Source organism: Botrytis deweyae (genome assembly GCF_014898535.1).
Source record: "Botrytis deweyae strain B1 chromosome Unknown BDEW_055, whole genome shotgun sequence".
NCBI classification, from domain to species: domain Eukaryota; kingdom Fungi; phylum Ascomycota; class Leotiomycetes; order Helotiales; family Sclerotiniaceae; genus Botrytis; species Botrytis deweyae.
In genome coordinates this window covers 131,830-143,820 of record NW_024066262.1, presented here as the reverse complement: position 1 = coordinate 143,820, position 11,991 = coordinate 131,830, and the positions used below count along the sequence as shown (strand labels likewise).

Genomic DNA, 11,991 nt, shown 5'->3' with positions numbered 1-11,991 from the left:
GGAAGCATGGCGGTCAGCAAATACCTAGGTACGCTGCTCACCTCGTGGCTTGAGTTCAAGTAGAACTTTATGACATTTTTCTGGACGATTGACACTAAAGTTGCTATTCGAGTGAAAATTGTCGACCGCAGATTGAATGAACATCACTACTTCAAAGCTTTGTCTTCCAAGTTGGCGTTGACTTGTGTCTCCTTTCGTCGTACATTGGAACGAGAAAATTTCATCCGGTTCATGCCGAGGTCAGCGATTGCAAAATTCAAAGAGCGCCAGCTTGTTCTATTGGATCTCCTGAAATTTGGGATATTGATTTGCTTTACCATTTTCACAAGAGTACACTTAACATCATGTTAGAGGCCTACCTGTCTTAACCACTTGAGTTGTACAGAGAATGGTACATGAATTTTTTATCAATGACTCAGGGTGATTGCTGTTCTCACAAGCGTCTGAGGGCAGATTGTACACTTACTATGGTAGAACTCATCAGACACATTCATGATCCCTTCATGACCACAAAGTTGACTGGCCCCTTTCTACATAGCTTTGATACAATTGCGCAAGTGCGTCTCATTCAAATGAAACTTCACGATTGTGCGTAGATAAATTTTCACTTTTATCTTAACGTCACTTTGCATAGAAGTTTGATTGAAGATGTCACCAAATTGGCAACAAATTTTCCATATTGAGTTATTGAATCGTTCTAAAGGTCTCGCAGTCCCTCTCTTGTAACCATACAACGCTGCCAAGCCGACTTTGAACCTTCAAGTGTTGTGTCAATCTTCTCAATTACCATAGAATATCGTATCGAACTGCTGCAACTTCCCGCTCATTGTATGTGCAGCAGTCAAACTTCTGTCGTTGTTGCCGTCGGCAGGGAGAGCAGGCAAGGCATATGGCACGGGAGCGTCGTTGTCGGCAAGGTAGCATTGAATACGATGTGTAGAGAGATGTTCAGCTTCAGTGGAGGAGGTAGCGGTTGAAGAGTTATGCGAGGTAGTGCTTGGGCTAAATAAAGAAGGTATGTTAGAAGGATTCTTTGAAAGCGGACACAGTTGGGAGGGAGGAATGAAAGAGATCTTGATTGAAGACAAAGTATTGTATTGCATATTAGTAGGTTTTAGCTAACCTCATAGCAGGTGAAGCCGGGATGTGCAAAAATGGACAGAGAGGACGAGTTGCAGGATACTTGATCCAATGGAGACACCGCTGAAAGAGTATCTTAAAGTTCAAGAGGCTAGAGGATAGAAAGAAAAAAGCTATCGAGGAACATCATGGTATGTTACGAACTTTAGAAGATATCCCATATAATATTATCGAATGCAGGAAACAAAGATAACTTACTCGGAGGTTATAGAGCCTTGCACAGCGATGCAGGAGCTCTTACTAGTGTTCGACATGGTTACTTTGGGATTTGAGGTACGTAGACGTGTTGTTCGGGATTGGCGAGAGGAAACTAGCAATTGAACTATGACAATCTGAGCAAGAAGAATCTCTTGTATAAAGGAAGAGAAGAAAATGGTAAAAACCTTGGGGAAATAAACTGTGTATATATTCAAGTGCAAAGCACTGAAGGAATCTCTCAAGAAATCATTTGGGTCATCGGTCACATTTTCAAAATGTTACACCAAACAATGTACACACCAAACGATGTACATAACAAGGAGCGGCGGGTTCCAATATCATATCATTGAATGGTCTGTCCAATGTACTCCCTGTAGTTAACATAATGCCTGCTCGTCTATGCGGGAGACCGTACTGTGCGTGTGAAATTTGTTGGAGGTGGGTCAAAGTGAGATGTGGACCTATAGCGATAAAGCACACACACAGACCCTGAAGGAAATTGAGGCAAACAGATGCGAACCTCATTCTTTCTTTAGCAATTTTGATTGGAACGTGGCAAGGCAAAGACGATATGGCAAAAATGATGTTTCCTTCAAGAACTACAATCTTTAATTTTTTGATCAGGACTTGAAAGCTCTTCAATATTGGAAGCCTAAAGCAATGCGAACTACTCAAAGTTCATAATCTTTCACGTTCTTTCCTAGGATTTGAGATTGGTTCAAGGCTGGGTTTCCAAAATGCTCTTGACCAACAAGGCTGCGTGAAAGATAGAACATTGTGATTTTGCGCACTATTTGCGAACCACGATCTTACGTGCTGTCGGTCATGTTTTGAAGGCCATTCAAGGCTGATAGGGGTAAAACAGTGCGTATGCGTCTCGAAAATATTTGAAAGAAATGTAAACCGCATTGTTCTTAGGTAGAATAGCTTCGAGCCAAACGATACTGAATTTTTTTCAATGATGCAAAAAGATTTGCCACCCAGGCTGATGCTTTAAAGTGGCTATACTTACTTCATCCAGTCAGGAATACAACTCAATTGTATACAACAATATAATCGTTTTGATTACAGTACGCTTGTATCTTCTTTCAGAAGTCAATGGGTTTGAGATATACCTATTTCGTATATGTTGATCCGTGACTTATTGCCCATCAGCTTCAGGTTCGTAGAGCTCCGTGGCTATGTGCTTCAAAGTTGCTACCTCAATGAGCAAACGTTCGCCTTGCTTAATACTGTATTGATATATCTACCCGGAGTTGAGTCTGATGAATATACAAATGAGTTAATTTGGGCAACAGCCACGGTACTAAACCTACATCTGGCTCTCGCATACAGTATACTCCCAGAGTACAAGAACTCACAGTATCGATGACGTACACACTTACGCGAAAAGAATTGCAGGTTATGTAGTACGGAGTATGCCTGGGGGGATAACACTGCGTGAAGAAGTCTTGGAAGCTTCGAAATTTTGTTCTTCAGACGCAGTTGTTTGATGCTAGATGCCAAGCTTTTTATCTCATGAGCTATATCGTGCCGAACCATTTCGGATGTCGGCCGCAAGGAATGACCCGAATCGGCAGATTGTTCGGGTTCCGGCCGGATTGGTTGTCGTTTCGTCGCAAGTTACACCGTAAGCCGCAATGCAATTCAATGCTTCCCGTTGTAGTATGATCTTTTGGAAAATAAGGATGCTCCTTGACTGTTTCACAACTTTCGCCAAGTAGCAGTACCAAGTTAACAATGCCCCATGTCAACTGCATAATCTTGGCTACTGTAAGTAGCGGCTCGACAAATAAGGATTTCGATATCATTACCCCGCTCCCTACACAGGTTTTTCAGTCAACAGTAGATTTTGTCTCTCTGTCATTCTTACTAATTCTCCTTGAGGTAATAAATAAGCAAAGTCACTGGGTCAAATCATATCTTTGGCCCCTGAACTGAATTTATTGATTTCGCTTGTGGTGGCAATCTGCTTTCGTCCTCTACGTCAGTCTAGGAGCTACCACTCGATACAGTGTACGTGATCGGACTTCGCAAATTCAGAGCACTTTCCTTACAATTATCTTATTAGTTCTTGCATCCGTCTGCCTTTCATACTCACCGTCTGGCTGCAAGTGTCGCTACATTCACACATCCCAAACTAGTAATTTCGCATGCGTCACACAAATTAATTCTGCGCACGGAATCTTTGTGGAACTTTTAGTCTTTAAATTCTTTCTTGCGTGCTCTGAAAGGTAGTTGGATGTTTAAACTAACGTAGGAGAGTACAAAGCTTTTATCTCTTGACGCGAACAGCCCCACTTTCTGGATCGGTCCCCATTCTATAGCCGAAATGGACTCGCTTCCTACGTTGCACGACCTGCTGAACAAACACTTGGTAGAGCTATCGGGATTTGGAATATGGGAGACAGTCTGCTTCCATTATTCATTGCCAGACAGAGTGTTGTTTGAGCCAGCTATACTCTAGCCAAATCACCCCATTGGAAACAAGCCCTACTCCAGAATTCTAGCAAGCTCTGGGGTGGCAGAGCGTCTTCATCATTGTTGTATTTGTATACACTACACTGAATTGACGTAGCTGTCAAAATCCTGCTGCGCCGATAAAAAAATGAGTATTGAACAATTTGTGACAAAGACATGCTGCTGCTCGACAAAATGATTACTAGCCACACTTACACGTGTTGGATGGCGTACAGAATGTTTGGGTTCTAGCTCGAACAGTAATAAAAGCATAAGAGCAGATAAACAGAAGTTACATTGATAGTGAAATGTTTGGATCTTAAGACGCGTACGCTTTGAATCGAAATGAATCTGTTTGGAATTCCTGAAGCAAAAGAAGGAGTTCTTCTCTTTAACGATTCTTATCAACGTTTCAAAGGAACCATATTAAAGTTCTCCCGATAAGGAGAGCTCATAGTATCCCTTTCTGAGTGTACCTCTATGCTTGAACGCACATGCACTTTATCCACCGAGATATTGCCTTCCTCAGCATCATGTAAGCTTGTGAACGGGTGCGTTGAGTCGGTCGACATTGATTCCCCGAGAGTAAGCTCCCCCTTTCTTTTGCGATTTTGTTTGCTTGGCCCCGATCCGATTGTCCAAATCGCTGGTCTATCTGAGGATGGTGGTGATGTTGCGTTCTTCTTGCGCCTGAATAGACACACCCATACGATGCGCAGTGTGGGGAGACAAGCTTTTGTCGGGTTTCATCAGTATGTTTCATTCAGGATGGGAGAATAAAAAAATCGGTGGTGTATCAAGGTAAGTGAAGCGGCATACCTGATACTATTGCAAAATTACTCTCCACCACCGCCCATATCCCCTGGTTCACCCAGTTCCAGCTAAAATCCGAAACCGAATTCTGCTGCCAAACACTGATCAACCTCATAATTGATGCTATACAGACGCTGTATCAGATTGAAATTAGATTAAATGCATGTAAAACATAAGTTACTTGACTTTCTCAGAACTTACAATCCTCCAAGTAAGAACGTGCCCATCAAAAGTCGTTTTTGAGACCAGGCAGTATTCAATCGCAAAACATACGGGATTGGTAATAAAAGCAAAGCAACATCCGTAAGGATATTAGGAACCGAAATGCCGACCAGGAATTGCTGGCTATTGACGTTGCAAGAAGCGTGGATGTCTTTATCCCAGAAACCTTTTGGAGGCACGCAGGTGAAAATGGACAGAAAAAGCTAAATGGGTTGAGTTAGAATCCTGGCAATGGATGGAGAGATGGATCGCTTACAACTGCAATTCCCCAAGATGTGACAATCGCCGCTAGTATTGCTACTGGCCATTTGATACTGGTGCTTCGAAAGACTCGCCAGTACAAGGCCAAAATAGAATATTTGACGAAGACGATGATGACAGTGTATATCACTTCAGCCATGAAGAACCCCAAGAAGAAATTATACTCCGCTTTTGGGCCAAATGCCTCCATGTGTTTACCAAATCCGTTTGGTATCCCTAGTACTGAGTGAGTAACAGTGATAGAAGTGCATGAGTGTAGAGAACTCCAACTTACACCAACAAAAATTGATCATCATCGCAACACCGCCAACCTGGATAGGATTAATTCCGAGCTGTTCTTCAGAAGTTGAAACGTACCAGTGCTATGCAAATAAAAAGATCATCCAACCACAAGCCAGCACCAGCAACTCGCCGCGACCAAACGCGAAGTCCCACAGCTACTACAGCTGCGAAAAATGTGATAATATCTGCTGCGTACAAATTGGCTTGCCTGCTGGCAGACAGATCGATTGAATCAGCCATAGCAAACGTAAATTTGCAGTAAGAATAGAATAAAGTGAAGATAGGTATGAAGAAAGCTCCAGGTCAGCAATCCGTGGATACCGGTCCGGAGGTCAGCAGCAAGTATAATATAACATGGTAAAAGTCTGATGTTACACATATGCCGCTTCCTTTCATGCAGTCATCTTCGGATACTTGATCTCATGTTACATTGTTTTGGCTTACTGTAAAATTATACGCATGTATGCTCATGGAATGGCCATCAGCTCGGACTCAGCCGTATATTGGATTTGATGCTGTGTTCAGGCGGTTCAATTATCAGTCATCGATTCGACAAACAAAAGTCATGATATGAAACTATACAATGCAACAGAAGAATTCTAGAGGTCTTAAACCGATAGGATATCGAAATTCGAGACGGCTAATCGGTCATCTTCGTAAATCTTGCTAGATATTGGCATAGTGGAGAAATCGAACACGGCTTTGAGTACCTGGCTCCTTGGGTATTGCTATATGCCTATTAATCTATCTTTAGGGGGGTTGCTTACTTCTTGCCATGGTAGGACAGGGGTAGTTGATAGGGGCAATGCATTAAGAGAAGACGCAAGCCCCGCACTGTGTAACGTTGGCGAGAGGTTTTTTAATTAACACCCGCTGATTGCCGATCATTTCCACCGTTTGGTTCTCAAACAGGTTAGACCCAACATTGCTGATGCATGTAGCGTGATATTTACCCACACATATATGGGCTGATCTACTGTGAAATTGTTTCTATTTCAACAATTTTTGAATAACATCTCTCAAGTTATCTTGGATCTAATATCGCAATATGAGTTCTCCTCGTCCAACTCTTGTGTTCTTTGCGGGTGCGTTTGCTGACCCTTCTTGCTTCGACCGTGTTGTACCTTTGTTTGAAAAGGCTGGATATCCATCCGTCTATGTTCGCATTTCTTCCTGCAATCCAGACCCGTCCGATTTGGGCTCCATATCTTCTTCCAACGACGTTTCAGAGGCTCGCAAAAATGTTCTATTGCCTCTCATTGAGGAGCAACACAAAGATGTAATTGTTATTGCTCATTCTTATGGAGGAGTCGTTGGAGGAGCTGCTGCAGCAGGCTTGAGTAAAGCTGACCGTAGCTCTCGCGGCGAAGTTGGTGGTGTCTTGGGTCTGGTTTACTGGGTCGGTAATATTGTCTCTGAAGGCGAAAGCTTATTCGAAGCTGTCGGTGGTGCATACCCTCCTTTTATCAAAGTTGGAACAGTGAGTTTAAACCCAAGCCAGCCCGAGTTGGGAAGTTTGTTCAATGCTAATGAATTTTTTTGCTTTGCCATAGCCATCTCCGGGTCTTGCAGTCATTGACCCTGTAATGCCAATCCTCTACGCTGATTGTGATACATCTTTAGCACCGACTCTGGAAGCTGCTATGATTCCCCATGCCTTAGCAGCCTTCGAGACCCCGGCTCCGGCTCCAGCTTGGGCGGAGGCTTCGTTTGATGGACGTCGTGTCTACATTCGTACTGCGGACGACCAATGCAATCCATTGTTTCTACAAGATATTTGGATCGAGAAGAGCAAAGTCTCGTGGGATATCGCAGACCTCAAGACATCTCATTGTCCATTTATCAGCTGTCCCGAGGAAATTGTTGAGAAAACCCTCACTTTCATTGAGAAATGGACTTAGTTTGGGAGTCAGGAAAGAATGCAGCGTTCTATGCTAGACTTATGGAATGAAATAGGTGATTTTCTATCGATTAGGAGGCAGTAGATCTTGACCTGGAGCTCATGCAAGGTGATCTATAATGTGAAAACACTCCGATGTGTACTTGTCTATTTTGATACATAATCATCGCTATCATAGGCCACATGACTTGGATTTACGATGCAACAAATTCGAACGCATAATCACTATACTATAGCGCCTCCAATCTAATTCAGTCCAGAACCAATGAGGAGTTCCCAGTTAGATCCTCGTATAGTTCTATTGTGCTTAACCACTACCTAGTTACCTTTCTTTGACATAATACAGTCTAGGTCTTATGATAGGCCAGGAAAGACACAGTGATGACGTGATTCTCGGTGTCATCTTCTTTGATTGCCGGACCGATTTTGTTTTCGTAAATTTTCTCACTAAGATCAGCTCAAACCTATTCTATGTCACAACCCAATAACTTCTCATTTATCGCGTTTCGAAATTCGACATGCAGTAAGTCCTAGATATTTATTTGGGAAACTGATAACCCCTTTCAAAACTGTATCTTTGGTCTGCAAAAAGCTATATCCCTCCTTTCAGAATCCAAAAAAACTTTTGACCTAGCCGCTTACTCAGCCCGGCATTCATTCGAATGACGCCGAGTAGACAGACGGAACCCAAGACAATGCAACGTCCCAGAGTAGTCAACACCATTCATTGCGAGAGCGTGATCTAGTCTGGTGTCCGCATCCATTCCGCTGTGATAATACCCAGTCTTTCGCATTATTTAACTCTCGAGATTTGAGACCTTATCCTCAAAGCGCAATTTCATGCATCCATTTGATTATCTAAAAAGACGACGAGTGAAGCAAAGATATATTTTTGTCAAGATTTGGACACTAGAGATAGGCACATTCACAATTATGTTTTGCATATCAGGGATGTTTTCCATGTCAGAGCTTTGACACAAGGGGCTTTGAGGCGTTGACTGTGCCCCAGGCTGGACTTGGACTATCATGCTAGGGAGATAAACAATATGTGAAGATGACATTTCGAATTGCTTGTGTAATCGCTTTTGAAGGGGTTTCAACCAATTGTTGCTCCTCCTAGCCACTATCTGACGTGGGAATAGGAATAAGATTTGATCAGTATCCATCTACGTAATCCATTCAAGCAAATGAAAGGGGAAATCCGTATACGAACATCGCACTGCAGAACTGTTGTAGACCGGATCGTCCTTTCATTGATCTCCGGATACTTCTGGGTTCAAGGGAATGACCAGGCTTACTGGAACCTCACCAATAATGATCAAATCAACAATACGATGAGTAATAAATGCCGTTTCTCACTTTCCAGCTTATGCTCATGTGTTGAATTCTAGGTTCGGCATTGAGTCAATAGTATGTCACTGTAGCTCTTTTGCCGCAACGGTGCATTTTTTATGGCAGAGATTGCATCGTCGGCTGCGTTCATCCAATATGCTTGAGATAGGGGTTGTGGGATTCCAGGCGGACAATAGCATCGATTAGGTTGACAGAGTCCTACTGGCAGGATCTTGCAGAACAGAAAGTTTCACACAAGAGACAAGAGAGGCCATGTTACATTGCCAAAGCTGATAGAAGAGCATTGAATACCTTGGAAGTCATAATGGGACAAATATACCAGGCATACCATGAAATTTAGGTTGCAATTACTTGTCATTCAGTTTGTTGTTCTCAATTGCTATTGGTGCTGTGTCTAGGATTGCTATTACATGGCCAATATCTTGGAGATCCAAGTCTTTCAAGTGTAAGACGTCGAATCTTTTGTCCGCTTCTATTTCTGACTTTAAGTACGAAGATCAGAATGCCTATCATTAACCATGAAGCAAAATAGCTGAAGATCAAGTGAAGGCTCAGTGTGCGAGATCTTGCAACCTAAATTAATCTCCCTTTTAGAACAATTGATTAATATCAATTGGACAGAAAGCACTACTAAACGCTGACGACACGCATTTGACATAAGAATAGAATTCAGCACTTCGCCACATATACTTTCAGGCATTTCCAGTTGCAAGGAGTAAGCACTGCTTATAAAGAAAGCTCCAGACCTCAGAATTCTCTCTATTCATCAGTATTTCTACACACTTCTTCTTTCTAACTCCTCAAAACTCTCCAAAAACTCTTCAATTAAATAGCAATGGCTCCTTTTATGGCTTCAAGCCCACAGTCGGCCGATACTTATGAATCTATTCCCAAGGGTGTTTATGCACTGAAGCGCGATTTCAACGCGAGTACTAGGTAAGTTATTCTTTAACAACTTGCAATTGATTTGAGCTTGCCTTTTCTGACTAGAATCTTTGTAATAGACTTACTGCTCAGCACTACCTGTGGAAAGATGCGCTCAAGTTCAACATCCATCCAGACATACCTACGGATAACAGTCAGATAAGAATTGCAGATGTTGCCACAGGAAACGGGTTTGTCAAGACACTACTTCTACCTCCTAGTCAAACACTGATATGTAATCCTAGTATTTGGCTTTTAGATGTGGCACGCGAAGTTCCTCCGTCGGCAAGACTAGACGGCTTCGACATCAGTCTTGATCAATGTCCTCCATCCCCATGGCTACCGGCCAACACCAATCTTCACACCTGGGACGTCTATAAAGAGCCACCAAAACAATTCCAGGAGACGTTTGATATTGTTCATGTGAGGTTGATTACAGTTGCTATCAAGAACAATGATCCCAGACCTGTTTTGGCGAATTTGCGGAAATTACTTAGTAAGTTGATCATATGCTCAAGTTCATCGTGTTCATGATACTAACACATGAAATCTAGAGCCTGGTGGTTTCCTTCAATGGGATGAGGCTGATAGCGTTGATTGGACCGTCAAGACTATTGACTCGTCTGTGGCTACAGACGCCGTAAGACGCTTGTTTCAACAGCTGTGTGGATCTCACGAGTGAGTGGAGACTTGACAAAAATTGAATCCCGATTAGCTAACGAAGCCAGCTGGAAGCGCTATATGGTAGACATACTCAATGAAGACGGGTTCGAGGATGTCCGACTCCACAAAGTGGAATATGACCTGACTATGGCAAGGTATTGGAATGACGTGTAAGAAACTATACCATAATGCTCGATGGAGTACACATCTTGCTGACACTTTCTAGATATATGAGCACTTGGGATGAGTTTGCAAAGATGATTGTGCGGAAGCCTGAAGAATCACTACAACTCAGCCGGGAAGCCATGGATCAAGTGCGTGATGGTTGCGCTATATCTTGCCCTAAGCTTGTCTGGATTGCACAGAAGGCTTGGTAGTTGACAAATTTCTTTCTACGAATGGTAGATTGTGATCAGTTTTCAGAATTCTATTCCAATACGAATATAATCTTTTGTCTTTTTTGTTCATGGCACCTATGAGATGAAGCAAAGTCCGTGGGTGAAAGTATTACCTAGTCAATTCCAGTTACATAATAAACGCCTGTAAATCTATCAATAACTGAAAAAAGATGCAACATCTATTCAACCAATCACTGAATGTACTCATCACTTTCAGTGTTTCCCATAATCCCCCCACCTGCTCTTCAAATCATCATATTCCTCCTCCTCCTCCACCCCCAACCTTTTATTAACCATTCTCTCCACTCTCCTAATCAATCTATCCTCCTCTGCCTCTGTTCCATCCCAAGCTCCTTGCCCCATCACCCTGGGATCCTTCACACTGAAGAGATCCTCAGGTTTATCCTCGACCACTTTATGAAATCCTGTGTATATTGCCTTTGTAAATTTCTCGGCATCAGCTTTCCCGCGCTCATCATCATCTCGGGTTCGGACTATGCGACGTTTGCGATCGCGGGAAACCTGATTTAGACGTGCATAAGCCCAGTCGTCTGGAGAATCGATGTAAAACCCTTTGGGAAGCCAGAGTCGGAGCCAATTCACAAAGGTTACGAAAGCAGAGTCTTTAGTAGTTGTTTTGCAATCATCGGGGGTTTCCTATGGTTGGATTGTAAGATTGTTCTGATGGAAGAGAGCGACAGGAAAAACTTACGATTGATTCGACCTTGCTGAGTTCAAAGCCGAGAATCGTGTATACACTCCACTATGAAGTGATTAGTCCCCCTTCTAAGAGATTGATCAAGGCGAAGAAAAGTACTAACCAAAGCCGCATGCCGATAAATCATATCAATAGCCTGACGAGGAGGCATATGGATCATGCCGATAAGTCCGTGCGACTTTGCAGTTCTGAAGAGAATTCCACTTCTATTGTGGGCTCTGCCATTCTGATCAAACCACATAGCTGGGCAATTGACTGTTCCATCTTTGAGTCTGATACCAGCCTCTCTGTCATAGGCAACAAGTGCTAGTCGCTCATCGTGATCTTTCTTTTCGTCAAGTCGATAGAAGTGCAGCTCGATTAGGTGTGGGAGTTCGTGGACGTGGGCTGACATTTTGGTGATCAACTATTTGACAATAGTTATGCTTTGAAAAGCAAATAGAAGTTCCGTCAGAGAAGAATTCCACATAAATAGGTGGAAATTTGTGGCCGTGTTGATGTGGTGGCGAAGAATGTAGGCTTCTTTGTACGCTTTCCAGGTCTTTTATAAGGCCATGGAAAATTTCCTAAGTATCTTGTTGGGCAGCAAGTCTCTTGTGAATTTACAAGGTATTGCAACTCTAATCGCAAAGCCATGAGATTTCATTCGTTAAATTGAT

At 42.8% G+C, this 11,991-nt stretch overlaps 5 protein-coding genes across 5 annotated transcripts; 2 read left to right on the top strand and 3 right to left on the bottom strand.

Moving 5' to 3' along the window:
* Positions 1 to 779: 779 nt before the first annotated feature.
* On the bottom strand, positions 780 to 1,394 carry EAE98_011930 (uncharacterized protein; the record flags this gene model as incomplete). The annotated part of the gene is made up of 2 exons (XM_038959554.1): positions 780 to 1,002; positions 1,339 to 1,394. The coding sequence occupies 2 exons, from the start codon at positions 1,392 to 1,394 to the stop codon at positions 780 to 782; spliced, it is 279 nt and encodes a 92-aa protein (XP_038804093.1).
* Positions 1,395 to 3,461: 2,067 nt separating this feature from the next.
* On the bottom strand, positions 3,462 to 5,616 carry EAE98_011929 (uncharacterized protein; the record flags this gene model as incomplete). Its single annotated transcript, XM_038959553.1, has 6 exons — positions 3,462 to 4,531; positions 4,618 to 4,745; positions 4,813 to 5,036; positions 5,090 to 5,310; positions 5,369 to 5,405; positions 5,452 to 5,616. 6 exons carry the CDS (start codon positions 5,614 to 5,616, stop codon positions 4,203 to 4,205), a joined length of 1,104 nt encoding a protein of 367 aa, XP_038804092.1. The 3' UTR covers positions 3,462 to 4,202.
* Positions 5,617 to 6,353: 737 nt separating this feature from the next.
* Positions 6,354 to 7,277, top strand: EAE98_011928 (uncharacterized protein; the record flags this gene model as incomplete). The annotated part of the gene is made up of 2 exons (XM_038959552.1): positions 6,354 to 6,856; positions 6,930 to 7,277. Exons 1-2 carry the CDS (start codon positions 6,425 to 6,427, stop codon positions 7,275 to 7,277), a joined length of 780 nt encoding a protein of 259 aa, XP_038804091.1. The 5' UTR covers positions 6,354 to 6,424.
* A 2,187-nt stretch (positions 7,278 to 9,464) lies between these two features.
* Positions 9,465 to 10,593, top strand: EAE98_011927 (uncharacterized protein; the record flags this gene model as incomplete). The annotated part of the gene is made up of 6 exons (XM_038959551.1): positions 9,465 to 9,565; positions 9,634 to 9,744; positions 9,799 to 10,049; positions 10,108 to 10,231; positions 10,282 to 10,386; positions 10,443 to 10,593. The coding sequence occupies 6 exons, from the start codon at positions 9,465 to 9,467 to the stop codon at positions 10,591 to 10,593; spliced, it is 843 nt and encodes a 280-aa protein (XP_038804090.1).
* A 234-nt stretch (positions 10,594 to 10,827) lies between these two features.
* EAE98_011926 (uncharacterized protein) lies at positions 10,828 to 11,726 on the bottom strand (the record flags this gene model as incomplete). The annotated part of the gene is made up of 3 exons (XM_038959550.1): positions 10,828 to 11,271; positions 11,327 to 11,377; positions 11,436 to 11,726. 3 exons carry the CDS (start codon positions 11,724 to 11,726, stop codon positions 10,828 to 10,830), a joined length of 786 nt encoding a protein of 261 aa, XP_038804089.1.
* Between the last annotated feature and the right edge of the window lie 265 nt (positions 11,727 to 11,991).